The sequence below is a fragment of the Thamnophis sirtalis genome, unplaced genomic scaffold (genome assembly GCF_051295495.1).
Source record: "Thamnophis sirtalis isolate CommonGarterSnake01/CBP01778 unplaced genomic scaffold, rThaSir2_p1.2 scaffold_8, whole genome shotgun sequence".
Classification (NCBI taxonomy): Eukaryota; Metazoa; Chordata; class Lepidosauria; order Squamata; family Natricidae; genus Thamnophis; species Thamnophis sirtalis.
Genome location: NW_028261388.1, coordinates 2474342 through 2501317, shown reverse-complemented (window position 1 = coordinate 2501317; position 26976 = coordinate 2474342). Strand labels below are relative to the sequence as shown.

The following is a 26976-nucleotide window of genomic DNA, read 5'->3' as shown; positions in this document are numbered from 1 at the left end:
TTATTTTTTTCCCCCCAGGCTGCTCCGATGGAGGGAGACAAGCAAACTTTTATTAATGCTTTAATTCTTCAGACTTGCAAAATGATCTCTGGAGTGATATCTATAGATATAGATATATAGAGATAGATAGATAGATAGATAGATAGATAGATAGATAGATAGATAGATAGATAGATAGATAGATAGATAGATAGATAGATAGATAGATATGGATGGGTAGATAGATTGATAGAGATGGATGGATTAGATACATATATAGATACATAAAGAGGGATGGTAGATAGATAGATAGATAGATAGATAGATAGATAGATAGATAGATAGATAGATAGATAGATAGATAGATAGATAGATATGATAGATAGATAGATAGATAGATAGATAGATAGATAGATAGATAGATAGATAGATAGATAGATAGATGGATAGAGATAGATAGATACATGGATAGAGATAGATAGATAGATAGATAGATAGATAGATAGATAGATAGATATAGATATAGATATAGATAGATAGATAGATAGATAGATAGATAGATAGATAGATAGATAGATAGAGATAGAGATAGATAGATACATGGATAGAGATAGATAGATAGATAGATAGATAGATAGATAGATAGATAGATAGATAGATAGATAGATAGATAGATAGATATGGATGGGTAGATAGATTGATAGAGATGGATGTATTAGATACATATATAGTTACATAAAGAGGGATGGTAGATAGATAGATAGATAGATGATAGATAGATAGATGATAGATAGATAGATAGATAGAGAGAGAGAGAGAGAGATAGATAGAGAGATGGATAGAGAGATAGATACATGGATAGAGATAGATAGATAGATAGATAGATAGATAGATAGATAGATAGATAGATAGATAGATATGGATGGATAGATAGATAGATTGATAGAGATGGATGTATTAGATACATATATAGTTACATAAAGAGGGATGGTAGATAGATAGATAGATGATAGATGATAGATAGATAGATAGATAGATAGATAGATAGATAGATAGATAGATAGATAGATGATAGATAGATAGATAGATAGATAGATAGATAGATAGATAGATAGATACATGGATAGAGATAGATGGATAGATAGACAGATAGACAGACAGGTGACACATCAATCACTTGAAAATAGAGTCAGAAGTTGAAAAATGTTAAACTTCTGTGTAAGGGGTGGAAAACTAATGTAATATATTTGTCAGTATTCACCTAGGAGGCCTAATATATCTGCAGGTAGTTCCTGACTTACAGCAGTTCATTTAGTAACTGCTCAAAGTTACAACGGCACTGAACAAAGGGACTTACGACCATTTTTCACACTTACGACTATGGCTGCATCTGCCTAGACACCTGATTAAAATACAGGTGCTTGGCAACTAGCTCACATTTATGACGGTCGCAGTGCGGAGAGATTGGAGAGCCATTTGTGTGAAATGGTGTAGGATCTTCTGCTGGAGCAGTGGGTTGGACTAGATGACCTCCAGGGTCCCTTCCAACTCTGTTATCCTTTTATTCTGATTCCTCTTCAGTCACAGGGTGATTTCTCGGTCTCCCCCCCCCCCCGAGCAACAGCCCTCCCCTCCAGCAAAAGAACACAATATTCTAGTTACACCAAAGGCAGATCTTGAACATTTGGCCACCGAAGCCCATAAGGCACACACGCCCTCTGCTTCCATCATTCGCAGCTTTAAGTAGAGACCAAATGTCATTGCCAGGGGAAACCAAAGAAGAGGCAGACAAGCTGCTGATATTGTGCCAGGGAGTTAAAACTTTATAAAAACCAGAATTTTTTGAGTGTGAGTGAGAATAATAGAATTGGAAGGGACTTTGGAGGTCATCTAGTCCAACCCCTGGATCAAGCAGGAGCTGTGGATCCAGAAGAGACCTCGGGGGTTGGAAAACATCCTCCGTGAAGGTCACTAATGGTCATTATGTGACCATCAACACTACAAGCCAGTCGGCAAGTACCTAAATTTCGATCCAGCAACGGTCGTAAGTGTGAAAACTGGACATAGGTTTCTTTTTTTTTCCAATTAATCAACACTTAATGACCGTTGCAGCAATCCCCAGGGTCACGTGATCAGAATTCAGACACTTTGGCAACTGACTCATATTTATGACGGTCGGAGTGTCCCGAGCTCACACGATCCCTTTTTCCGACCTTCCGGCGAGCCACGTCAACGGGGGAAGCCAAATTCACTTCCTCATTTCACAAGGGCAGGGATTCTGTTCACAGCGGTGGCAGGAATGGTCGTAAAATGGAGCAAAATTTACCTCACAAATTTTGTGAGGTAAATGGAGCAAAATTTACCTCACAAATTTTGTGAGGTAAATCTTGCTTAGCCAACAGAAAATTTGAGCTCCATTGTCGTCGTAAGTCGAGGACGACCTGTATCGATGGAACAAACCCAAATATAAATTGTGCGTCGAGCCTAATTCTACAATTCGGATGCTCGACGCCAGTCGATCCCGCAGAATCTCTTTCGCGCCAGGCTGCAAATTGCTGGCAAATGTCGCCCTTCCGATCTCATATTTATTTATATTTTATCTATAAATATAACTGCGCGTGTTTAGAGTTGGAGGCGTCTGGGACGGCAGATCAGGTCCAGAAGTGGGTTAGACCTAGGCAAAGAGGTGGCACACTCATCGCTACCTCTGCGGTGAGGTACACACATTCTGAGGATTATTTGCGCCCGGAGAAGGACACGGCATATGTACATATGGCAAGACAGATGATCTTTTAATGCCCCTCTGTTCTTCCTTGCAGGATATGCGGAAACATGTCACCATGACCCTGTTGGACACGGAGCAGTCCTATGTGGAGTCCCTCCGTACCTTGATGCAGGTAAGCCATCCTTTTTGGCAGGAGTGGAAGTAGACACGCCATGCGTATCCGGGACAAGCTGAGATGGTATTATAAAAGCCCAGGCGAGTCCAAATAACACAGCTTATCATATCATTCGCACAAAGGATTGCATTTGAGTTGAATGCTTGGCCACTGGCATGTACTTATGTCAGTTGCAGGGTCCACGTTATATCCCCTTTTGGGAGCAAAGTCAAGGGGGAAGCTAGCTGGATCCACTCAACGACCGTGTCGCTAACTTAACAACTGCAGCGATTCACGTAACAACTATGGCAAGGAAGGTCGTAGAATAGGGGACAAAATTCACTCAACGACCGTGTCGCTAACTTAACAACTGCAGCGATTCACGTAACAACTATGGCAAGGAAGGTCGTAGAATAGGGGACAAAATTCACTTAACGACTGTTTCGCTTAGCAACAGACAGTTTGGGCTCCATTGTGGTCGTACGCCGAGGACTGCCTGTCAGCAAAATTTGGATGATTGGCAACTAGCATTAATGCTCTGTTCTTGGGGTCACGTAATCACTTACATTTGTAACCTTCCCAGCTGGCTTCTAACAAGCAAAATCGACGGGAGAAACCCGATTTGCTTAATGGCCGTGTGATTCACTTAATAACTGCAGTGATCCGTTTAACAACAGTCATAAGACAGTCGTAAAATGAGGCGCGACTCACTTAACCACTGTCCTGCCATGGAAAACTTGAACTCGGTTGTGATTCTAAAAAGTCAAGAACTATCTGTATTTGTTTATTTTTTAATTTTGGAAAGTATATATATATATATATATATATATATATATATATATATGTATGTATGTATGTATGTATGTATGTATGTATGTATGTATGTATGTATGTATGTATGTATGTATGTGTATATATATATATGTGTGTGTGTGTGTGTGTGTGTGTGTGTGTGTGTTTTTATGCTGATAAATAAATAAAGGGAGACTAGTATAGATCTATTTCAAGCTATTTAGCTCTCATCAGCTAGCCATACCCTTACTGGGATTCGAACCTGTGCTGTATTGCATCTTAGGCAAACGTCTTAGCCATTATGCCACAGGTCTCCTCCTTATCAGCTGAAGCCAGGGAAGAAGGTATATATTTAGTGTCACAACCCCTGGTAAGCCCCAATTATGGGAGGAGACCTGTGGCATAATGGCTAAGACGTTTGCCTAAGATGCAATACAGCACAGGTTCGAATCCCAGTAAGGGTATGGCTAGCTGATGAGAGCTAAATTGTTTGAAATAGATCTATACTAGTCTCCCTTTATTTATTTATCAGCACAAATAAAAACACAAATATAACAAAGGCAACAGTAAAAATATTGGGTTTCTGTCGTGATGGACTCTTGTGACGAGCCGATTGACAGATGATGGAAGCAATTAGCTTCCTCCCATAATTCCCAGACTCAATTCTGGGCATTTAAAATGAACCCACTTTTAATTAGTAGGTTATAAAAATGGTCCTCTATTCTGGGACTATCTGCCCTCCGACTTCCTGTGTTTCTAAATCCCATTTATTTTGGTTCCTTCCTCCTGTTCTTCCAGGGTTACATGAAGCCCCTGAAGCTGCCGGAAAATTCCACCCTCTGCGACCCCTCGCTGGTGGACGAGATCTTCGACCAGATTCCTGAGTTGCTGGAACATCACGAGGAGTTCTTGGAGGAGGTCTCCGAATGTGTCCAGAATTGGCACGAGAAGCAGAAAGTGGGAGACATCCTCGTGCAGTCTGTGAGTACCGTCCCCACGTGGCCCTTCCGGAGGAGAGGGGAGAAGGGGCAGTGATGGGGGATGGCTTCTAGTCCAGCCGGGTTTCATGGCTATGGCAGGACTAGAACTCCCCGTCTCCTGGTGATTGTCCCAAAGTCACCCAGCTGAGTTCCATGGTTAAAGCAGGACTAGAACTCACCGTCCCCTGGTGATTGGCCCAGAGTCATCCAGTTGGGTTTCATGGCTAAGGCGGGACTAGAACTCCCCGTCTCCTGGTGATTGTCCCAAAGCCACCCAGCTGAGTTCCATGGTTAAAGCAGGACTAGAACTCCCCGTCCCCTGGTGATTGGCCCAGAGTCATCCAGTTGGGTTTCATGGCTAAGGCGGGACTAGAACTCACCATCTCCTGGTGATTGGCCCAAAGTCACCCAGCTGGCTTTCATGCCTTAGGCGGGACTAGAACTCCCCGTCTCCTGGTGATTGTCCCAAAGTCACCCAGCTGAGTTCCATGGTTAAAGCAGGACTAGAACTCCCCGTCTCCTGGTGATTGGCCCAAAGTCACCCAGCTGGGTTTCATGGTTAAAACAGGACTAGAACTCACCGTCTCCTGGTGATTGTCCCAAAGTCACCCAGCTGAGTTCCATGGTTAAAGCAGGACTAGAACTCCCCGTCTCCTGGTGATTGGCCCAAAGTCACCCAGCTGGGTTTCATGGTTAAAACAGGACTAGAACTCACCGTCTCCTGGTGATTGTCCCAGAGTCACCCAACTGGCTTTCATGGTTAATGCAGAACTAGAACTCACCATCTCCTGGTGATTGGCGCAGAGTCGCCCAGCTGGGTTTCATGGCTATGGCAGGACTTGAACTCCCTGTCTCTGGTGATTGTCCCAAAGTCACCCAGCTGAGTTCCATGGTTAAAGCAGGACTAGAACTCACCATCTCCTGGTGATTGGCCCAGAGTCACCCAACTGGCTTTCATGGTTAATGCAGGACTAGAACTCACCATCTCCTGGTGATTGGCGCAGAGTCACCCAGCTGGGTTTCATGTCTAAGGCGGAACTAGAACTCCCCGTCTCCTGGTGATTGTCCCAAAGTCACCCAGCTGGGTTTCAGGGTTAAAACAGGACTAGCCGTCACCAACTGGTGGTCCGCCAGAAAATTGTGGTGGTCCGCAGAAACATTATTTGCCTTTTTGATATTGCACTCAATCGGGGGTCCTCAAACTCCAGGGACAGATACGTGCAATGAACCCTTGTGTTGCTGCAGAGAGTCCCCCCTTCGGGGTCCTTTTGTGGGGGTTGGAGGGGGGGGGGCAGAAATTCCGACTTGGGGTCTGCTTCGGCCTCCTGGTGGGGGGCTTTGGGCGAAGAGCTGCTGGTGGCGAAGAGCCGGAGGGCCTCGTTCTACTGGGGCTGCATCGTGGCCTGGAACTGGCTGACCATCTCAGCCCGCTGAGCTTCCAGGCGCCGGCACCTGGCCTTGCACTCCCACAGGTCTTCCTTCGGCTTGGAAAGCCTATGCTCCTAGTCCTCAGTGAGGTGCTTCTGCTGAGCCTCCTCCTCGGCCAGATCCAATTTGAACGGTTTTGCCAGCTCTTTCTCCTGGTGGCTGCTTAGCTCCGACAATTGCTTCCTGTTGGGGCCCTAAGGAGCCCGGGCTGGGAGGGGAGGGGCGAGTAGAGGCTGGCGAGGCGCCCCTTGACGGCGAGTGACATAATGTTGGCCACGCCCACCCAGTCACATGACCACCTAGCCACACCCACCCAGCCGGTCATATTAGTGGTCCGCGGGATTTAAAATTATGAATTTAGTGGTCGCTGCGGTCCGAAAGGTTGGTGACCCCCTGTTCTTCATAAATGTTGGCTTGTTCAACCATATTAGCCATCTTCCAATTATCTTTCTCTTTCCGAGATCTGACCACAATTCGCTTCCCTTTCCCCTTGCTTATTCTTCTACGTAGGTAACTCCTCTTGGCTCTTTTGGCAATAGAGGTTTTTTCCAAATTATTTCTATTCAATGGGATACGGATTAAAATAATTACCGAGTGAGATGGGCAGCCTTTCCTTTTAATAGATGAATTAAATAAAAAATTAAATAAAGAGCCAGTTTGGTCTAGTAGTTACAAGCACCAGGCTGGAAACAGGGAGATGGTCAGTTGAAGTCTTAGGTACGAGAAGCGGTGGAGTGATCCAAATTTTGATTTCGGTCTAGGTGATTTTGGCCCAAAATCACCTAGCAGTCTTTCATCCCTAAGGCGGGACGAGAACTCACCGTCTCCTGGTGATTGGCCCAAAGTCACCCAGCTGGCTTTCATGGCTAAGGCAGGGCTAGAACTCACCGTCTCCTGGTGATTGGCCCAGAGTCATCCAGTTGGGTTTCATGGCTAAGGCGGGACTAGAACTCACCATCTCCTGGTGATTGCCCCAGAGTCACCCAACTGGCTTTCATGGTTAATGCAGAACTAGAACTCACCATCTCCTGGTGATTGGCCCAGAGTCACCCAGCTAGGTTTCAGGGCTAAGGCAGGACTAGAACTCACCGTCTCCTGGTGATTGGCCCAGAATCACCCACTGGCTTTCATGGTTAATGCAGGACTAGAACTCCCCGTCTCCTGGTGATTGTCCCAAAGTCACCCAGCTGGCTTTCATGGCTAAGGCAGGACTAGAACTCACCATCTCCTGGTGATTGGCCCAGAATCACCCACTGGCTTTCATGGTTAATGCAGGACTAGAACTCCCCGTCTCCTGGTGATTGTCCCAAAGTCACCCAGCTGGCTTTCATGGCTAAGGCAGGACTAGAACTCACCGTCTCCTGGTGATTGGCCCAGAATCACCCACTGGCTTTCATGGTTAATGCAGGACTAGAACTCCCCGTCTCCTGGTGATTGTCCCAAAGTCACCCAGCTGGCTTTCATGGCTAAGGCAGGACTAGAATTCACCATCTCCTGGTGATTGGCCCAAAGTCACCCAGCTGGCTTTCATGGCTAAGGCAGGACTAGAACTCACCATCTCCTGGTGATTGGCCCAGAGTCATCCAGTTGGATTTCATGGCTAAGGCGGGACTAGAACTCCCCGTCTCCTGGTGATTGTCCCAAAGTCACCCAGCTGAGTTTCATGGTTAAAGCAGGAGTAGAACTCCCCGTCTCCTGTTGATTGGCCCAAAGGCACCCAGCCAGCTTTCTATACCTAAGACAGAACTAGAACTCACCGTCTCCTTGTTTCTAGGTCAGCGCCATAAGCGCTGGCTTTTCATTGATCCGATTTCTGGCCTGCGCCCCCATGATTAGCTGGGCCTAACGGTGCTCCGCATTTTGAGGTCAACCAGGGTTGACGGCTTTGCATTTTGAGCCCAGGGATTACGGTAGGTTTCAACAGTAATAAAGTTAAGGATGTGCTTGTAAGGCACGAGAGGGGATGAGTCAGAGACATCGCCACGTCATTGGCTCCCTCAGAACCTGATTTTCGCAATCCCTTGGGAAAATGTCCCCCCACTTACGGAGCCGCGTGGTGCTTCAAATGGCCATTCGGCTGGAAATCCACGTGGGAGATTTCTCCTAAGTTGGTAAAATTATCTCCTTTTTATTTTTTATTTTTTGTTCGGCTTGGCACGGCTTCCCAACGGCCCTCCTGGGTTTTTCCTTCTGAGTGGCAATAGCAACAGCAATAGCAGTTCGACTTCTTTCTATCTATCTATCTATCTATCTATCTATCTATCTATCTATCTATCTATCTATCTATCTATCTATCTATCTATCTATCTACCTACCTACCTACCTACCTACCTACCTACCTACCTATTTCTATTTCTCTATCTATCATCTATTTCTCTATCTATCATCTAATCTATCTATCTACCTACCTACCTATTTCTATTTCTCTATCTATCTATCTATCTATCTATCTATCTATCTATCTATCTATCTATCTATCTATCTATCTATCTATCATCTAATCTATCTATCTACTTACCTACCTACCTACCTATTTCTATTTCTCTATCTATCTATCTATCTATCTATCTATCTATCTATCTATCTATCTATCTATCTATCTATCTATCTAGCTAGCTAGCTAGCTAGCTAGCTAGCTAGCTAGCTAGCTAGCTATCTAGCTAGCTAGCTAGCTAGCTAGCTAGCAATAGCAGTTAGACTTATATACCGCTTCATAGGGCTTCCAGCCCTCTCTAAGCGGTTTACAGAGTCAGCATATCGCCCCCACAATCCGGGTCCTCATTTCACCCACCTCGGAAAGATGGAAGGCCGAGTCAACCCTGAGCCGGTGAGATTTGAACAGACGAACTGCAGAACTGCAGTCAGCTGAAGTAGCCTGCAGTGCTGCATTTAACCACTAGGCCACCTCAGTAGCACAGGTAGGCCTCAGCATACGACCACAATTGAACCCAAAATTGCTGTTGCTAAGCGAGAACGGTTCTTAAGCATGTTCTGCCTTGCGTTATGGCCTTCCTTGCCACGGTTGTTAAGTGAATCACTGCCGCTGTTAAGCCAGGCACACGGTTGCTAAGTGAATCTGCTTCCCCATTGTCTTCGCCGCTCAGGAGGTCGCAAAAGGGGATCACGTGACCCCGGGATCACGTGCGACCGTCATAAATGTGAGCTAGTTGCCAAGCATCTGTATTTTAATCAGGTGTCTAGGCAGATGCAGCCATAGTCGTAAGTGTGAAAAATGGTCGTAAGTCCCTTTGCTCAATGCCGTTGTAACTTTGGGCAGTCACTAAATGAACTGCTGTAAATCAGGAACTACCTGTACATATATTAGGCCTCCTAGGTGAATACTGACAAATATATTACAACATTAGTTTCCCCACCATTTACACAGAAGTTTAACATTTTTCAACTTCTGACTCTATTTTCAAGTGATTGATGTGTCATCTGTCTGTCTGTCTGTCTGTCTGTCTGTCTATCTTTCTTTCTTTCTTTCTCTTCTATCTATCTCTATCTTATATATCAATTTTGTCTGTCTGTCTGTCTGTCTATCTATCTATCTATCTATCTATCTCTTTCTCTTCTATCTATCTCTCATCTCTCTTATCTATCTATCTAACCTATTTTGTCTATCATCTATCTATCTAGCTAGCTAGCTAGCTAGCTAGCTAATATATTTTATCTATAATCTATTTTATCTATCTATATCTATCTTTCTTTATCTTATCTATCTATCTAATGTATTTTATCTCTCTCTATCTCTCTCTCTCTCTCTATCTAATGTATTTTATCTATAATCTATTTTATCTATCTATATCTTTTTCTTATCTATCTAATCTATCTATCATCTATCCATCCATCCTATCTATCTATCTATCTACCTATCTATCTATCTATCAATCTATCTATCTATCTATCTATCTATCTATCTATCTCTTTCTCTTCTATCTCTCATCTCTCTTATCTATCTATCTAATCTATTTTGTCTATCATCTATCTATCTATCTAATGTATTTTATCTATAATCTATTTTATCTATCTATATCTTTTTCTTATCTATCTAATCTATTTATCTATCATCTATCCATCCATCCTATCTATCTATCTATCTATCTATCTATCTATCTATCTATCTATCTATCTATCTATCTATCTATCTATCTAAAAATGTGTGTGTCTGTGTGTGTGTGTGTTCCAGCATAACTCTGGAATGCCTCAAGCAATTTCAACCAAACTTGGTACACAGATGACTTAATCTCTGAAAACAAATACTGCTGGGGGGTAAGACAATCCTAACACCCTTTGAAGTGTGTGTTCTGTTAAGATACAGCCTGTTGTGCCTTAAAATGACTTCTACTATACTGCCATAAAGTGGCTTCTACTGTACAGCAGCACGTGGAGCTGCCGTGGTGGCAGCTTCACAGTACTCCACAAGGGGGCTCCCTCTGGTAAGGGGGGGGGGATACATTAGAAATTACGCTTGGTCCAGAGATTTGCCCCCCTATAAATAAATAAATAAATACCCAGGGAAGGCCAGGCTAGTCTGCTATATTAATGGGAATGACAGGTAGAACAGCAGCACAATTAAAATTTCGAAACCCTCTATTAAAAAAAATCCTTTATTGTATTTAACTCATAGAAAGTTTACCACAGCTTCTTATCTCTCCCCAAATCACCCCAGAAGTTGATCTTTTCTGGATCAAATATCCTTGTTTGCACATTTGTTCATTCTTTCGCTCTCTCTCTCTTTTTTATTTTTAGTTTTCCAAAGACATCTTGGTGAATATTTATTCCGCCTACATCGATAATTTTCTAAACGCCAAAGATGCCATAAGGATTGCCAAGGAAGCCCGGCCGGCGTTTCTGAAATTTCTGGCGGTAAGAAGTCCTTCTGTCTGTCCTGCTCAGCTTCAGCTTCTTGTTAAACCGGAAGCCTTCTAAAAAAGCGATCAATTTTCAGATGTTAGTTCTTGCCTGTGCTTCTCTCTGTTCTTTTTCTTTCTTTCTTTCTTTCTTTCTTTCTTTCTTTCTTTCTTTCTTTCTTCCTTTCTTTCTTTCTTTCTTCTTTTTCCTTTTCCTTTTCCTTTTCTTCCTTCTTTCTTTCCTTCCTTCCTTCCTTCCTTCCTTCCTTTCTTTCTTTCTTTCTTTCTTCTTTTTCTTTTTCCTTTTCTTCCTTCTTTCTTTCCTTCTTTCCTTCCTTTCTAAGTTCAGCTTTTGCCTTCCTTGACTGCCTCCCATCGCAGATCCCCCCCCCATCCCCCCATGACCAGTAAGATTTAGGCAAGATGTTTTCAGAACGGTCAGTTTCAAGCTCGCTTGGTATGCCGCTGCCTTTCTCTCCCACCTGGTTGACCTTGAAGCAGCATCGCAGGGAGATACAGAAGTTACTTTCCTCTTCCCACAAACGTTCCTCTCCCGTTCACCCTCCCCAGAGTTTATGGCAGGCTGGTCAGGGGGCAGCTCACATTTTCATTTGTCAAACTGGTGGAATGTTTCTAAGATCAGTTTAATAAGGCCTTGGGCTTTGATTACTTTCTCTGTTGCTTTTTCTTTTTGCCAACCTGTGGTTGGTTGGTTGGTTCTTTCTTTCTTTCTTTCTTTCTTTCTTTCTTTCTTTCTTTCTTTCTTTCTTTCTTTCCTTCCTTCTTTTCCTACCTTCCTTCTTTCCTCCCTCCATCCCTTCTTTCTTTTTCTTTCCTTCCTTCTTTCCTCCCTCTCTCCATTCTTTCTTTCTTTTCTTCCTTCTTTCCTTCCTTCTTCCCTTCCTTTCCTTCCTTCTTTCTTTCCTCTCCTTCCATTCTGTCTTTCTTTTCTTCCTTTTTTTCTTTCTTTCCTTCCTTCTTCCCTTCCCTTCCTTCTTTCCTCCTCCCTTCTTTCTTTTTCTTCTTTCTTTCCTTCCTTCCCTCCATTCTTTCTTTCTTCCTTCTTCCTTTCTTTCCTTCTTCCTTTCTTTCCTTCCTTCTTTCCTCTCTCCCTCCATTCTTTCTTTCTTTTCTTCCTTCTTTCCTTCCTTTTTCCTTCCCTTTCTTCCTTCCTTTCCTACCTTCCTTCTTTCCTCCCTCCCTCCATTCTTTCTTTTTCTTCTTTCCTTCCTCCCTCCCTCCATTCTTTCTTTCTTTTCTTCTTTCTTTCTTTCCTTCCTTCCTTCTTCCTTCCTTTCCTTACTTCCTTCTTTCCTCTCTCCCTCCCTCCATTCTTTCTTTCTTTTCTTCCTTCTTTCTTTCCTTCCTCCTTCCTTCCTTCCTTCTTTCCTCCCTCCCTTCTTTCTTTTTCTTCTTTCTTTCTTTCCTTCCTTCCTTCCTCCCTCCATTCTTTCTTTCTTTTCTTCTTTCTTTCCTTCCTTCTTCCTTCCTTCCCTTATTTCCTTTTTTCCTCTCTCCCTCCATTCTTTCTTTTCTTCCTTCTTTCTTTCCTTCCTTCTTTCTTTCCTTCCTTCCTTCTTCCTTCCTTCCTTCTTTCCTCCCTCCCTTCTTTCTTTTATTTCTTTCTTTCCTTCCTTCCTTCCTCCCTCCATTCTTTCTTTTCCTCCTTCTTTCTTTCTTTCTTTCTTTCTTTCTTTCTTTCTTTCTTTCTTTCTTTCTTTCTTTCCTTCCTTCCTTCCTTCCTCCTTCCCTCCCTCCCTTCCTTCCTTCCTTCCTTCCTTCTTTCCTCCCTCCCTTCTTTCTTTTTTTCTTCCTTTCTGTCTTTCTCTGCTTTTCATGTTTTGTTTTTGGAAAAAGACCATCTGGCTGTTTACAGCTTCTTGGATTGGAGTCATCAACTGGGCTCCTTAGCTTGGTGCACATTAGTGCCTTGCCCAATCAAATTTGGGGGGGGCGGTCTCCATATCCCATAATCCCTTATCCTCGGCCATGTTGACTGAGGAGCCCTTGGTGCTCTCGGAGTTTGGTGATTTCAAACATTTCAGACATACATTCTACATATGTGTTTATATCGTCATAAATAAGTGTTTCTATTTACTGTTATTTATTATGATATAATAATCAAGGCCTATGGGCTGCATTCGTGTCCCCCCCCCCCGGGAGGGGGTCTTAGATCTGGCCCGTGGGACCAGCCTGGAAATAGCAAAGAACCAGCCCACACCAACTAGGTAACGTCATTATAATCAAAGTTGGTTAACTGGCTTTCATGCCTAAGGTGGGACTAGAACTCACTGCCTCCCGGTGATTGGGCCAAAGTCACCCAGATTTCATGCCTAAGGTGGCACTAGAATTCACTGCCTCCTGGTGATTGGCTCAAAGTCACCCAGATTTCATGCCGAAGGTGGCGCTAGAATTCACTGCCTCCTGGTGATTGGCCCCAAACCACCCAGATTTCATGCCTAAGGCAGGACTAGAACTCACCGTCTCCCGGTGATTGGGCCAAAGTCACCCAGATTTCATGCCTAAGGCAGGACTAGAACTCACCGTCTCCCGGTGATTGGCCCAAAGTCACCCAGATTTCGTGCCTAAGGTGCCACTAGAACTCACTGCCTCCCAGTGATTGGGCCAAAGTCACCCAGATTTCGTGCCTAAGGTGCCACTAGAATTCACTGCCTCCTGGTGATTGGCTCAAAGTCACCCAGATTTCATGCCGAAGGTGGCGCTAGAATTCACTGCCTCCTGGTGATTGGCCCCAAACCACCCAGATTTCATGCCTAAGGCAGGACTAGAACTCACCGTCTCCCAGTGATTGGGCCAAAGTCACCCAGATTTCATGCCGAAGGCAGCACTAGAACTCACTGCCTCCCAGTGATTGGGCCAAAGTCACCCAGATTACGTGTCGAAGGTGGCACTAGAATTCACTGCCTCTTGGTGATTGGCTCAAAGTCACCCAGATTTCATGCTGAAGGTGGCACTAGAATTCACCGCCTCCCGGTGATTGGCCCCAAATCATCCAGATTTCATGCCTAAGGCAGGACTAGAACTCACTGCCTCCTGGTGATTGGCTCAAAGTCACCCAGATTTCAGGCCGAAGGTGGCGCTAGAATTCACTGCCTCCTGGTGATTGGCCCCAAACCACCCAGATTTCATGCCTAAGGCAGCACTAGAACCCACCGTCTCCCGGTGATTGGCCCAAAGTCACCCAGATTTCATGCCTGAGGCGGTACTAGAATTCTCGCCACTCCTGGTTTCCCGCCTGTTGCCTTAACTCCTAGACCAAAACATGTCACCCCGGGGTCTTTAGTTAGAGATATTGAAGTCTCGTATTATTTTTCTTCTCCTTCCTTGCTCCCTGTAGCAAAGCATGAGGGAGAACAAAGAGAAGCAGGCCCTCGCCGACCTCTTGATCAAGCCAGTGCAACGAATTCCACGCTACGAACTTCTGGTCAAAGTGAGTATCTCAAGCAGGGCTGTTCAAAAGAAACCACCGTCGGAGAGATCCGGGGGAAACCCCTTTTTCACCTGACTGACTGCAGAAGTTGTATACAGGGAGTCCCTCGATCCTACGACTAAACCGAGCCCCAAGATGTCCGTTGCTAAGTGAGACGGTTGCTAAGTGAATTTTGCCCCCATCTCACGACTTGTCTTGCCGCAGTTGTTAAGCGAATCGCTGCCATTTTTTTTAAGTTGCTAACACGGTCGTTTAAGTGAATCTGGATTTCCCCCTGGACTCTGTTCATCAAAAGGTCACAAAAGGGGGGTCCCATGACCCCCCCGGGCACTACGACCATCATAAATGTGAGTCAGTTGCCAAGTGTTTTAAATGTTAGTCACATGGCGCTAGGGATGCTACAACGGGTCGTAAGTGTAAAAAATGGTCATAGGTCACTTTTTTCTTTAAAAAGTTTTTTAAAAATATTTTTAATAAACATTTATATCATCTTTGCAACACTTCTACATCTTTTAAATATCCATTATATTTCTTTTGTCTATACATATATACCTTATACATCTATATCTATATACGGGGACAAGTGTGTTTGTGTGTGTGTGTGTGTGTGTGTATGTATGTATGTATATATATGTATATATATGTGTGTGTGTGTGTGTATGTATGTATGTATATGTGTATGTATGTATGTATGTATATGTGTATGTATGTATGTATGTATGTATGTATGTATGTATGTATGTATGTATATTTGTTATATTTATGCTGATAAATAAATAAAGGGAGACTAGTATAGATCTATTTCAAGCTATTTAGCTCTCATTAGCTAGCCATACCCTTGCTGGTTTGATTCCCAGCAAGGGTATGGCTAGCTGATGAGAGCTAAATAGCTTGAAATAGATCTATACTAGTCTCCCTTTATTTATTTATCAGCACAAACATTACATACATACATACATACATACATACATACATACATACATACATACGTGTGTGTGTGTGTGTGTGTGTGTGTGTATAGGGAGACTATACAGCACAGGTTCTAATCCCAGTAAGGGTATGGCTAGCTGATGAGAGCTAAATAGCTTGAAATAGATCTATACTAGTCTCCCTTTATTTATTTATCAGTACAAATATAACATATATATATACATACATATATACATATACACATACACACATACACATACATATACATACATACATACATACATACATACATACATACATACATACATACATATATATATATATATATATATATATATATATATATGATGTATTGTATGGAATCAATATAGATAAAAGATAAGTAAAAATATGTAAAAGATAAAAATATGTAAAAGATAAGTATGTATGTATGTATATGTATATGTATATATATATATATGTATGTATATATATATATATATATATATATATATATATATATATATATATATATATATATATATATATACATACACACACACACACAAACACACACATACACATACATACACATATTTTTACTAATCTTTTACATATTTTTATCTTTTACCTATTTTACCTATTTTTACTTATCTTTTACCTCTATTGATCCCATAAAAGATAAGTAAATACACACACACACACACACACACATTTTTACTTATCTTTTATCTCTATTGATTCCATACAATACATCTTATATGTACACGTGCTTCTCTTATATTTCTTATTTCACACTATTTTTATATACATATCTATCTTATCTTTTCCCCCTCTGGTTAATTCTGCGGTTTTGTATTTAATCGGTCACTTTTTTCAATGCCGTTGTGACTTCGAACCGTCACTAAATGAATGGTTGTAAGTCGAGGACTACTCCTAATGTTATTTTTTTCAGCTCCTAGTATTTTTGGCTCTTTTTTTTTTTTCATTTTCTTAGTTTGGGGTTTCCTTTCTCCTGTCTGTTTTACTTCTCTGGGGTTTGTTTGTTTTTTTCAAACCATCTCAGAGATTTAACTGAATACTCCACAATGATTAGGTGCTGGAAAAGAAAATCCATTTTTATTTTCTTTCTCTCTCTCTTTTTTTTTTTGCTCCCGGAAAAATTCCCCAAGGGAGATTTCTTGCGTAAACTCGGAGAGGAATTAGAAGCAGCCAGGGTGACCTGGATGTTTTCCATGGGAATTTTTCCCTCTTGCCTTTTCTGCGGAGTTGCTGTCCGTTGGCGCTGGTTTTTCAATGGCGTGGAAACTGAATGGTCAGGTTTTCCCTTCCTGGCTGAATTCCTTGAATATTTTACATGCCTCTTCAAAGCCCCAGTTTGGAACTATTTATAAAGAAAGGCTGATTACTCATTTTGGACCGCTGAGACCTCCATCCTTAGAGAAGGAGGGGGAGTAGAAATCTCTTTTCTAAAAGAGCCCTTTGAAGGAAACCATATCTGTCTATCATACAGGGGGATGTGAAATACAGGTAGTATATGATCACAATTGGAGTGGAGTAGAGAAGAATAGAATAGAATAGGAATAGGAATAGGAATGGAATAAAGTAGAGTAGAGTACAACGGAATGGAATAGGAAAGGAAAGGAGTAGATTAGAGTAGGAATAGAATAGAATAGAATAGAATATGGGGAATGGAAGAGAAGAGAGGAGAATGGAGAATGGAATGGAATAGAACAGAATAGAATAGAATAGAATAGAGAATGGAATGGAATGGAAGAGAAGAGAAGAGAAGAGAATGGAGAATGGAATGGGATAGAATAGAATAGAATATGGAAAATGGAAGAGAAGAGAATGGAGTGGAATGGAATAGTACAGAATAGAATGGAGAATGGAGAATGGAATAGAATAGAATAGAATAGAATAGAATAGAAAGAGAGTAAAGTAGAGTAGAGTACAACGGAATGGAATAGGAAAGGAAAGGAGTAGAATAGAATAGAATAGAATAGAATAGAATAGAATAGAATAGGAGTGGAATAGGAGTGGAATAGGAGTGGAATAGGAGTGGAATAGGAGTGGAATAGGAGTGGAATAGGAATAGAGTAAAGTAGAGTAGAATACAATGGAATAGGAAAAGAAAGGAGTAGATTAGGGTAGGAAAGGAATAGAATAGAATAGAGAATGGAGAATGGAATGGGATAGAATAGAATAGAACAGAACAGAATGGAGTGGAATGGAATAGAATAGAAATAGGAATACAGTAAAGTAGAGTAGAGTACAACGGAATGGAATAGGAAAGGAAAGGAGTAGAATAGAATAGAATAGAATAGAATAGAATAGAATAGGAGTGGAATAGGAATAGAGTAAAGTAGAGTAGAATACAATGGAATAGGAAAAGAAAGGAGTAGAATAGAGTAGAGTAGAACAGAATAAGAAATAGAATAGAACAGAACAGAATAGGAGTGGAGTGGAATAGGAATAGGAATGGAGTAAAGTAGAGTAGAGTACAATGGAATGGAATAGAATAGGAAAGGAGTAGAGAAGAGAAGAGTAGAACAGAATAAGGAATAGAATGGAATATAATAGAATTCTTTATTGGCCAAGTGTGATCGGACACACAAGGGATTTGTTTTGGTGCAGATGCTCTCAGTGTACGGAAGGAGAATAAAATACATAAGCATAAAAAGATACAGCCCTTTGTGATAGTCATAGGTTACTAATAAGCTGTCAAATCGTTCTAGGAAACAAACGAAAACAATATAAATTGAAAGATGGAAGCAACATGGTTATAGTCACAAGTGGGGAGAGATAGATACTAGGAAGGATGAGAAGAATAATAGCAATGCGGCCTTAGTGAATGGTTTGGCAGTGGGGAGGGAATTATTTGTTTAGCAGAGTGATGGCGTTCGGGGAAAAACTGTCCTTGTGTCTAGTTGTTCTGGTGTGCAGTGCTCTATAGCGTCATTTTGAGGGTAGGAGTTGAAACAATTTGTGTCCAGGATGCGAGGGGTCTGTAGATATTTTCACAGCCCTCTTTTTGACTCCTGCAGTGCGCAGGTCCTCAACGGAAGGCAGGTTGGCAGCCATTGTTTTTTTCCTGCAATTCTAATTATTGATTAACAATAGTTAATAATTATTACTAAAAATTGAGTGCAACATTTCCGTTGTTAAGTGAGGCAGCTGTTAAGCGAGTCACGGCCCATTTTATGACCTTTTTTGCCAGGGTTGTTAAACGAATCACTGCTGTCGTTAGGTGAGATTATTCGGTCGTTAAGTGAATCTGGCTCCCCCACTGACTTTGCTTGTCAGGAGGCCACAAAAGAGGATCACATGACCCCGGGATATTGCAACTGTCATAAGTTGTGGGACTAGAACTCACCGTCACCCTATTGATTGGCCCAAAGCCACCCAACCAGCTTTCATGGCTAAGGTGGGACTAGAACTCACCGTCATCCTGTTGATTGGCCGAAAGCCACCCAACCAGCTTTCATGCCTAAGGTGGGACTAGAACTCACCATCATCCTGTTGATTGGCCGAAAGCCACCCAACCAGCTTTCATGGCTAAGGTGGGACTAGAACTCACCATCATCCTGTTGATTGGCCGAAAGCCACCCAACCAGCTTTCATGGCTAAGGTGGGACTAGAACTCACCATCATCCTGTTGATTGGCCGAAAGCCACCCAACCAGCTTTCATGCCTAAGGTGGGACTAGAACTCACTGTCTCCTGTTGATTGGCCGAAAGCCACCCAACCAGCTTTCATGGCTAAGGTGGGACTAGAACTCACCGTCTCCTGTTGATTGGCCGAAAGCCACCCAACCAGCTTTCATGCCTAAGGTGGGACTAGAACTCACCATCTCCTGGTTCCAGCCTGGTGCCTAGATGTGTGTATTTTTGCAATTTATGAAATTGGGATAAAAAGATGATGAAGAAGATGATGATGATGGAGGAGGAGGAGGAATTTGCAGAAGGATCTGGCTTAGCCCTGATGAAATGGCCCAGGGTCTCCTGCTTACACAGCGGGTTGGACTAGAAGACCTCCAAGGCCCCCTTCCCGCTCTGCGATTCTATTAGGAACAGGATGTTGGGCTCGATGACCTTTTGCCCGTTGTGAGGAAGATTTAATGCTTCCACGTTTTTATTTTTATTTTTGGGGGGGAATCATTCTTTTCGGAGCCTTTTGCAAGCCTCTCCACATTTGCCAAATTCCTAAGGCTTGAAGCAATGCGTGGACATCTACTACCACCCTCCCCCCCCCCAAGCGAGTAGTTGCAAACTCGGTTACTCTTGGCACGGAAAATAAAAAAGGGGAATCGGGAAGTCAAGGAAATGTTTAGCGCGAGAAAGCAGCCCGCGGAGGAAGAAATATACCACAAGGCAGAGAGGTTTTGTGTGTGACGAAAGGCAGAGACAATGTTGGCAACACCTCACTGGTGTGTGTGTGTGTTGTGTGTGGTTTTGACACAAACCCCTGATGGGCTTCACCATCCTCGCCTTCCTGGCTCTTATAAATAAATGACACGGCACAAGGATGGACCACCCAGAATCACCCTTCCGGTCGCAGCTCCGCTGAAGATGGATGATCGTTGGCAAAGTTGGCATTCAATTATCCAGCCCTCATGCTTGCAGCTGGCCACTTATCCAAGCAAATTGATGGGCGTGAATCCACCCAGGAGTTGGTTACATTGGGCAGGGATGGCTCTTCTGCTCAGTCCTCTTCTGGCTTCCAGAAGCTGCTGGCGCTTGTTCGGTAACCGACGATGTGTGTGAATCCTTTGGGCTTGGCACGAGACGTGGTTAAACGGTGCCGGAATTGGGTACGTCCAGTTTAATGAAAAGAAGTAATAAGGGAGACATGATAGCAGCTTTCCAATATCTCAGGGGTTGCCCCAAAGAAGAGGGAGTCAAACTATTCTCCAAGGCACCCGAGGGCAGGACAAGGAGCAATGGGTGGAAACTAATCAGGGAGAGATCCTTCCTTCTCTCCTTGCTTCCTCCCTCCTCCCTCCATTTCTTCTCTGCTTCCTTCCTTCCCATCTTCCTTCCTTCTCTCCTTCCTTCCTTCTTTCCTTCCTTCCCAACTTCCTTCCTTCCCACCTTCCTTCCTTCCTTCCAGTATCTCAGGGGTTGCCCCAAAGAAGAGGGAGTCAAGCTATTCTCCAAGGCACCCGAGCGCAGGACAAGGAGCAATGGGTGGAAACTCATCAGGGAGAGATCCTTCCTTCTCTCCTCCCTTCCTTCTCGCCTCCCTTCCTTCTCTCCTCCCTTCCCTCCTCTCCTTCCTTCCTTCTCTCCTTGCTTCCTCCCTCCTCCCTCCATTTCTTCTCTGCTTCCTTCCTTCCCATCTTCCTTCCTTCTCTCCTTCCTTCCTTCTTTCCTTCCTTCCCAACTTCCTTCCTTCCCACCTTCCTTCCTTCCTTCCAGTATCTCAGGGGTTGCCACAAAGAAGAGGGAGTCAAGCTATTCTCCAAAGCACCCGAGGGCAGAACAAGAAGCAATGGGTGGAAACTCATCAAGGAGAGATCCTTCCTTCTTCTTCCTTCCCACCTTCCTTCCTTCCTTCTCTCCTTGCTTCCTCCCTCCCTACCTTTCTTCTCTGCTTCCTTCCTTGCCACATTCCTTCCTTTCTTCCTTCTCTCCTTTCTTCCTTCTCTCCTTCCTTCCCACCTTTCTTCCTTCCCACCTTCCTTCCTTCCAGTATCTCAGGGGTTGCCCCAAAGAAGAGGGAGTCAAGCTATTCTCCAAGGCACCCAAGGGCAGGACAAGAAGCAATGGGTGGAAACTAATCAAGGAGAGAAGCAGCTTGGAATTAAGGAGGAACTTCCAATTAACCAGTGGAACAGCTTGCCACCAGAAGTTGTGGGTGCTTCGTTACTGGAGGTTTTCAAGAAGAGGCTGGACACCCCACTGGGTGTCTGAAATGATATAGGGGTCTCCTGCTTCAGCAAGGGGTTGGACTAGAAGACCTCCAAGGTACCTTTCAGCTCTTTTTGTCTAACAAAGAGAAGGAGCAGAGATGACTTGATGGCCGTCTTCCAGGATTTGAGGCGGTCCACCTATTCTCCAAAACCCTCCCCCCCGTAGGCAGGAAAAGGAGCAATGGATGGAAACTAACCAAGGAGAGAAGCAACCTAGAACTAAGGAGGAATTTCCTGACAGTGATGTCCTGAAATGGCATAGGGCAGTGTGTGGTTTCGTGTGCTATCTGCATCCCACAGATGGAGCTTCGGACTAGGGGTTGGGGAGCCCTGGTATAGGGTCCTCTGCTTGAGCAGGGGGTTGGACTAGAAGACCTCCAAGGTCCCTTCAAGCACTATTCTGAATTGAATTGGGTACGTCTAGTTGAATGAAAAGAAGGACCAGGGAGACAGGATAGCAGTCTTCCAATATCTCAGGGGTTGCCCCAAAGACGAGGGAGTCAAGCTATTTTCCAAGGCACCTGAGGGTAGGACAAGAAGCAATGGGTGGAAACTAATCAAGGAGAGAAGCAACTTAGAACTGAGGAGAAATTTCCTGACAGTGAGAACAATGAACCAGTGGAACAACTTGCCACCAGAAGTTGTGAATGCTCCATCACTGGAGGCTTTTAAGAAAGAATTGGAGAGGCATTTGTCTGAAAAGTTATACAGTGTCCTGCCTGAGCAGTGGGTTGGGCTAGATGACCTCCATGGTGATGCGTGATGGCTATTCTGCTCGAAACTATTTGCCTAGCATGTGGGAATGTTTGTGTGAATTTTGGCTTAATGTTTTTCTTATGCTTTCTCTGATCCAACCAAATTTTGGGCCGCTGTGATAAGATGCGGACAGAAACTTATTTATGAATGAATGCATGAATGCATGAATGAATCATTCTGTCAGCGTCAGTGACACATTCATTCATTCATTTCATTTCTATAACCATCCAGTTTGTATCCACAACTCTGGACAGCTAACAATAATATATTTCCTGGGGTTTGTTTCCCATGAAATGTCAATTTTTTTTCCACCTTCTGGCAAGCAAAGTCAATGAGGAAGCCAGATTCATTTAACAGCCATGTCACTAACTGTAACAATGGCAGGGATTCTCTTAGCCCAGTGTTTCTCAACCTTGGCAACTTGAAAGTGGACTTCAACTCCCAGAATTCCTCAGCCAGCATGGGTGGACTTCAACTCCCAGAATTCCCCATCTAACATGGGTGGATTTCAGCTCCCAGAATTCCCCAGCCAGCCTATGTGGACTTCAATTCCCAGAATTCCCCATCTAGCATGGGTGGACTTCAACTCCCAGAATTCCCTAGCCAGCCTATATGGACTTCAACTCCCAGAATGCCCCAGCCAGCCTATATGGACTTCAACTCCCAGAATTCCCCATCTAACATGGGTGAATTTCAGCTCCCAGAATTCCCCATCTAGCATGGGTGGATTTCAGCTCCCAGAATTCCCCAGCCAGCCTATGTGGACTTCAATTCCCAGAATTCCCCATCTAGCATGGGTGGACTTCAACTCCCAGAATTCCCCATCCAGCGCTGGCTGGGGAATTCTGGGAGTTGAAGTCCGGACATCTTCAAGTTGCCAAAGTTGAGAAACACTGTCTTAGCCATTGTGAGAAGGATGCTCCTAAAAATGGAGCAAAATTTGCTTAGAAAACGTCTCACTTAGCCACTGAAATTTTGCAGTTGTTCACTGTAAATGGGTTATGGCGAGAACAATTAACCAGCGGAACAGCTTGCCTCCAGAAATTGCAGGTGCTCCAACACCAGGGGTGAAAGGCTGTCGGTTCCGGCCCCTTCGCTCAAACCGGTAGTAAAAAAAATGCTTTAAAAAGTTTTTTAAAAGTTCCGATGATCGCGCGGTATAGCTGATTGTCATAGCTGGCCATCGGAACCTTTTGAAAACTATTTAAAAGCATTTTTTACTACCGGTTCGGGCGGATCGGTAGTAATAAAAAAATGCTAAAAAAAAGTTTTTTAAAAGTTCCGACGATCAGCTGTGCGGCGTGATTTATATTCGCGAGAAATGCTGCTTTCTAGCGAATCTAAATCGCCCGGCACAGCTGTTCTACTTACCTTTGCAGGCTCAGAAGAGGCTTCTTAGTGCCTGCGGTGCGCATGTGCGTGACGCAAACCGGTAGGAGACTTCAGAGCATTTCACCACTGTCCAACACTGGAGGTTTTTAAGAAGAGACTGGACAGGGATTTGTCTGGGATGGTTTAAGGCAGGGGTTTCCAAACGTGGGAACTTTAAGACTTCTGGACTTCAACTCCCAGAATTCCCCAGCCAGTTTGTGTTCTAGTGCAGAGGTCTTCAAACTTGGCAACTTTAAGACTTGTGGACTTCAACTCCCAGAATTCCCCAGTTTGTGTTCTAGTGTAGAGGTGGTCAAACATGGCAACTTTAAGACTTGTGGACTTCAACTCCCAGAATTCCCCAGCCAGCAGGGGAATTAAAATTGCCAAATTTAGACACCCCTGGTTTATAGTCTCCTGCTTGGGCAGGGGGCTGGACTAGAAGACCTCCAAGGCCCCTTCCAGCTCGGTTCTGACAGCTTCCCCCTCTGGTTGTCTTCCGTTCTTAACGGCACCTGCTCTCTCTCCCCACATCAGGACCTTCTCAAGCATACATCAGAGGAGCATCCGGATTATCCGTACTTGATAGAAGCCCAGAAAAGTATCAAGCAGGTCGCGGAGAAGATCAACAAAGGGATGAGGAGCGCAGAGGAAGTGGAACGCAACGCACGGATAGTGCAAGAGATCGAATCCCACATCGAAGGGATGGAAGACGTAAGTTCTGAAGTTCCTTTCTCTCCCCTTGGTGTAGAGTTTGGAAATATTTTAACTAACTCTATTTTGTATTAATTCAATATTATGTCAATTCGTCCTGCCATCAATCATTGGCTCTTCTGCTCTCCATACACCATTTTTATACTCTATACATTGCTTTCGTGCCTCCCCTCCCTCTCTCCTCCTCCCCTCCTTTCTTCCCTCTATCATCCCTCTCTTCTCTACTTCTCCTTCCTCTCTCCTTCTCTTTCCTTTCTCTCTCCTCTTCTCCCTCTCTTCCTCCCTTCCCTTTCTTCCCTCTATCATTCCTCTCTTCTCTCCTTCTCTCTCCTCTTTCCACTCCTCCTTTCTCTCCTTCTCTTCTCCCTCTCTTCCTCCCTCCCTCCTTTCTTCCCTCTATCATTCCTCTCTTCTCTACTTCCCCTTCCTCTCTCCTTCTCCTCTCTCCTCTTTCCACTCCTTCTTTCTCTCCTCCTCTTCTCCCTCTCTCCTCCTCCCTCCCTCCTTTCTTCCCTCTATCATCCCTCTCCTCTACTTTTCCTCCCTCCTCCTCTCTCCTCCTTCCACACCTTCTTTCTCTCCTCCTCTTCTCCCTCTCTCTTCCTCCCTCCCTCCTTTCTTCCCTCTATCATTCCTCTCTTTTCTCCCTCTCTCTCCTCTTTCCACTCCTCCTTTCTCTCCTCCTCTTCTCACTCTCTCCTCCTCCCTCCTTTCTTCCCTCTATCATCCCTCTCTTCTCTACTTCCCCTTCCTCTCTCCTTCTCCTCTCTCCTCTTTCTACTACTTCTTTCTCTCCTCCTCTTCTCCCTCTCTCTTCCTCCTCCCTCCTTTCTTCCCTCTATCATCCCTCTCCTCTACTTTTCCTCCCTCCTCCTCTCTCCTCCTTCCACACCTTCTTTCTCTCCTCCTCTTCTCCCTCTCTCCTCCTCCCTCCCTCCTTTCTTCCCTCTATCATTCCTCTCTTTTCTCTCCCTCTCTCTCCTCTTTCCACTCCTTCTTTCTCTCCTCCTCTTCTCCCTCTCTCCTCCTCCCTCCCTCCTTTCTTCCCTCTATCATCCCTCTCTTCTCTACTTCCCCTTCCTCTCTCCTTCTCCTCTCTCCTCTTTCTACTACTTCTTTCTCTCCTCCTCTTCTCCCTCTCTCCTCCTCCCTCCCTCCTTTCTTCCCTCTATCATTCCTCTCTTTTCTCCCTCTCTCTCCTCTTTCCACTCCTCCTTTCTCTCCTCCTCTTCTCCCTGTCTCCTCCTCCCTCCCTCCTTTCTTCCCTCTATCATCCCTCTCTTCTCTACTTCCCCTTCCTCTCTCCTTCTCCTCTCTCCTCTTTCTACTACTTCTTTCTCTCCTCCTCTTCTCCCTCTCTCCTCCTCCCTCCCTCCTTTCTTCCCTCTATCATCCCTCTCTTTTCTCCCTCTCTCTCCTCTTTCCACTCCTCCTTTCTCTCCTCCTCTTCTCCCTGTCTCCTCCTCCCTCCCTCCTTTCTTCCCTCTATCATCCCTCTCTTCTCTACTTCCCCTTCCTCTCTCCTTCTCCTCTCTCCTCTTTCTACTCCTTCTTTCTCTCCTCCTCTTCTCCCTCTCTCCTCCTCCCTCCCTCCTTTCTTCCCTCTATCATCCCTCTCTTTTCTCCCTCTCTCTCCTCTTTCCACTCCTCCTTTCTCTCCTCCTCTTCTCCCTCTCTCCTCCTCCCTCCCTCCTTTCTTCCCTCTATCATCCCTCTCTTCTCTACTTCCCATTTCCTCTCTCCTTCTCCTCTCTCCTCTTTCCACTCCTCCTTTCTCTCCTCCTCTTACCCCTCTCTCCTAACCCCCCTCTTCCTCCTCTCATCTCCCTTCTCTCTTCCACACTCTTCATCTCGTTTGCATGGTGTATTTCAGCATCTGAGCGGGCTCCATTTAATGTTGATGGTGTTAGCAATTTCATTTCAATAAACATCTTTCATATTAATAATGTTAACATACATCCTCCTTTAAAAAAAACAAAGTCTAGCTATATAGTAGTTTGGAAATATTTTAGAGCTATTGCTCTCCCCCCCCCCCCCCATGTCTGATAATAATGCATCTCCCCCCCCCCCCCCCGTCTATAGCAATGGCAGTTAGACTTATATACCGCTTCATAGGGCTTTCAGGCCTCTCTAAGCGGTTTACAGAGTCAGCATATCGCCCCCAACAACAATCCAGGTCCTCATTTCACCCACCTCGGAAGGATGGAAGGCTGAGTCAACCTTCAGCCGGTGAGATTAGAACCGCCGAACTGCAGATAACAGTCAGCTGGTGGCCTGCAGTGCTGCACTCTACCCACTACGCCACCTCGGCTCTTCTCCGTCTGATAATAATGCATCTTTCCTTCTTCATCATCTAGTTGCTGCATTAATTTATTTTCTGTTTCTTTTTTTTAAAATTGGTACGCCAGCTCTCCCCCTGGTTTGTTGGCATTTTCAAAATAGTTTTGTCTGGTCGTTCTAATTATCGGGGCTGCATCTTCTGGCATAATTAAATTCTACCTGTGCTTGGTTAGTTCTTTTTCTTCTTTTAAGCTTCTGATTTTGGGGTTCTATTTTGCGTTTTTAGTTCCAATTTCTCCAGTTTCCCCCCTGGAACTCTACATATTTGGGGAGTGGGTGTTTGGGGGTTTTGTTCCTTTTTGCCACGTGTGCAATTGTTCTGCCCCGCACATAGCAATAGCAATAGCAGTTAGACTTATATACCGCTTCATACTGCTCTCTAAGCGGTTTACAGAGTCAGCATATTGCCCCCAACAACAATCCGGGTCCTCATTTTACCCACCTCGGAAGGATGGAAGGCTGAGTCAACCTTGAGCCGATGAGATTTGAACAGCCGAACTGCAGAACTGCAGTCAGCTGAAGTAGCCTGCAGTGCTGCATTTAACTATTGCGCCACCTCGGCTCTTAAGGCTGAAGTATTTCAGATCGGGTGTAGCCCTCTCCAGAAATT

At 44.2% G+C, this 26976-nt stretch overlaps 1 protein-coding gene across 1 annotated transcript in view; it reads left to right on the top strand.

Annotated features, from left to right (window-relative positions):
- ARHGEF17 (Rho guanine nucleotide exchange factor 17) overlaps positions 1 to 26976 on the top strand; it is a gene marked incomplete in the record, with an annotated part of 129533 nt that overhangs the window by 66442 nt on the left and 36115 nt on the right. Inside the window, 5 exon segments of the mRNA XM_087722021.1 lie at positions 2799 to 2876; positions 4449 to 4631; positions 10811 to 10927; positions 14270 to 14362; positions 23850 to 24025. Of these exon segments, the coding sequence (XP_087578147.1) occupies positions 2799 to 2876; positions 4449 to 4631; positions 10811 to 10927; positions 14270 to 14362; positions 23850 to 24025 (647 nt within the window).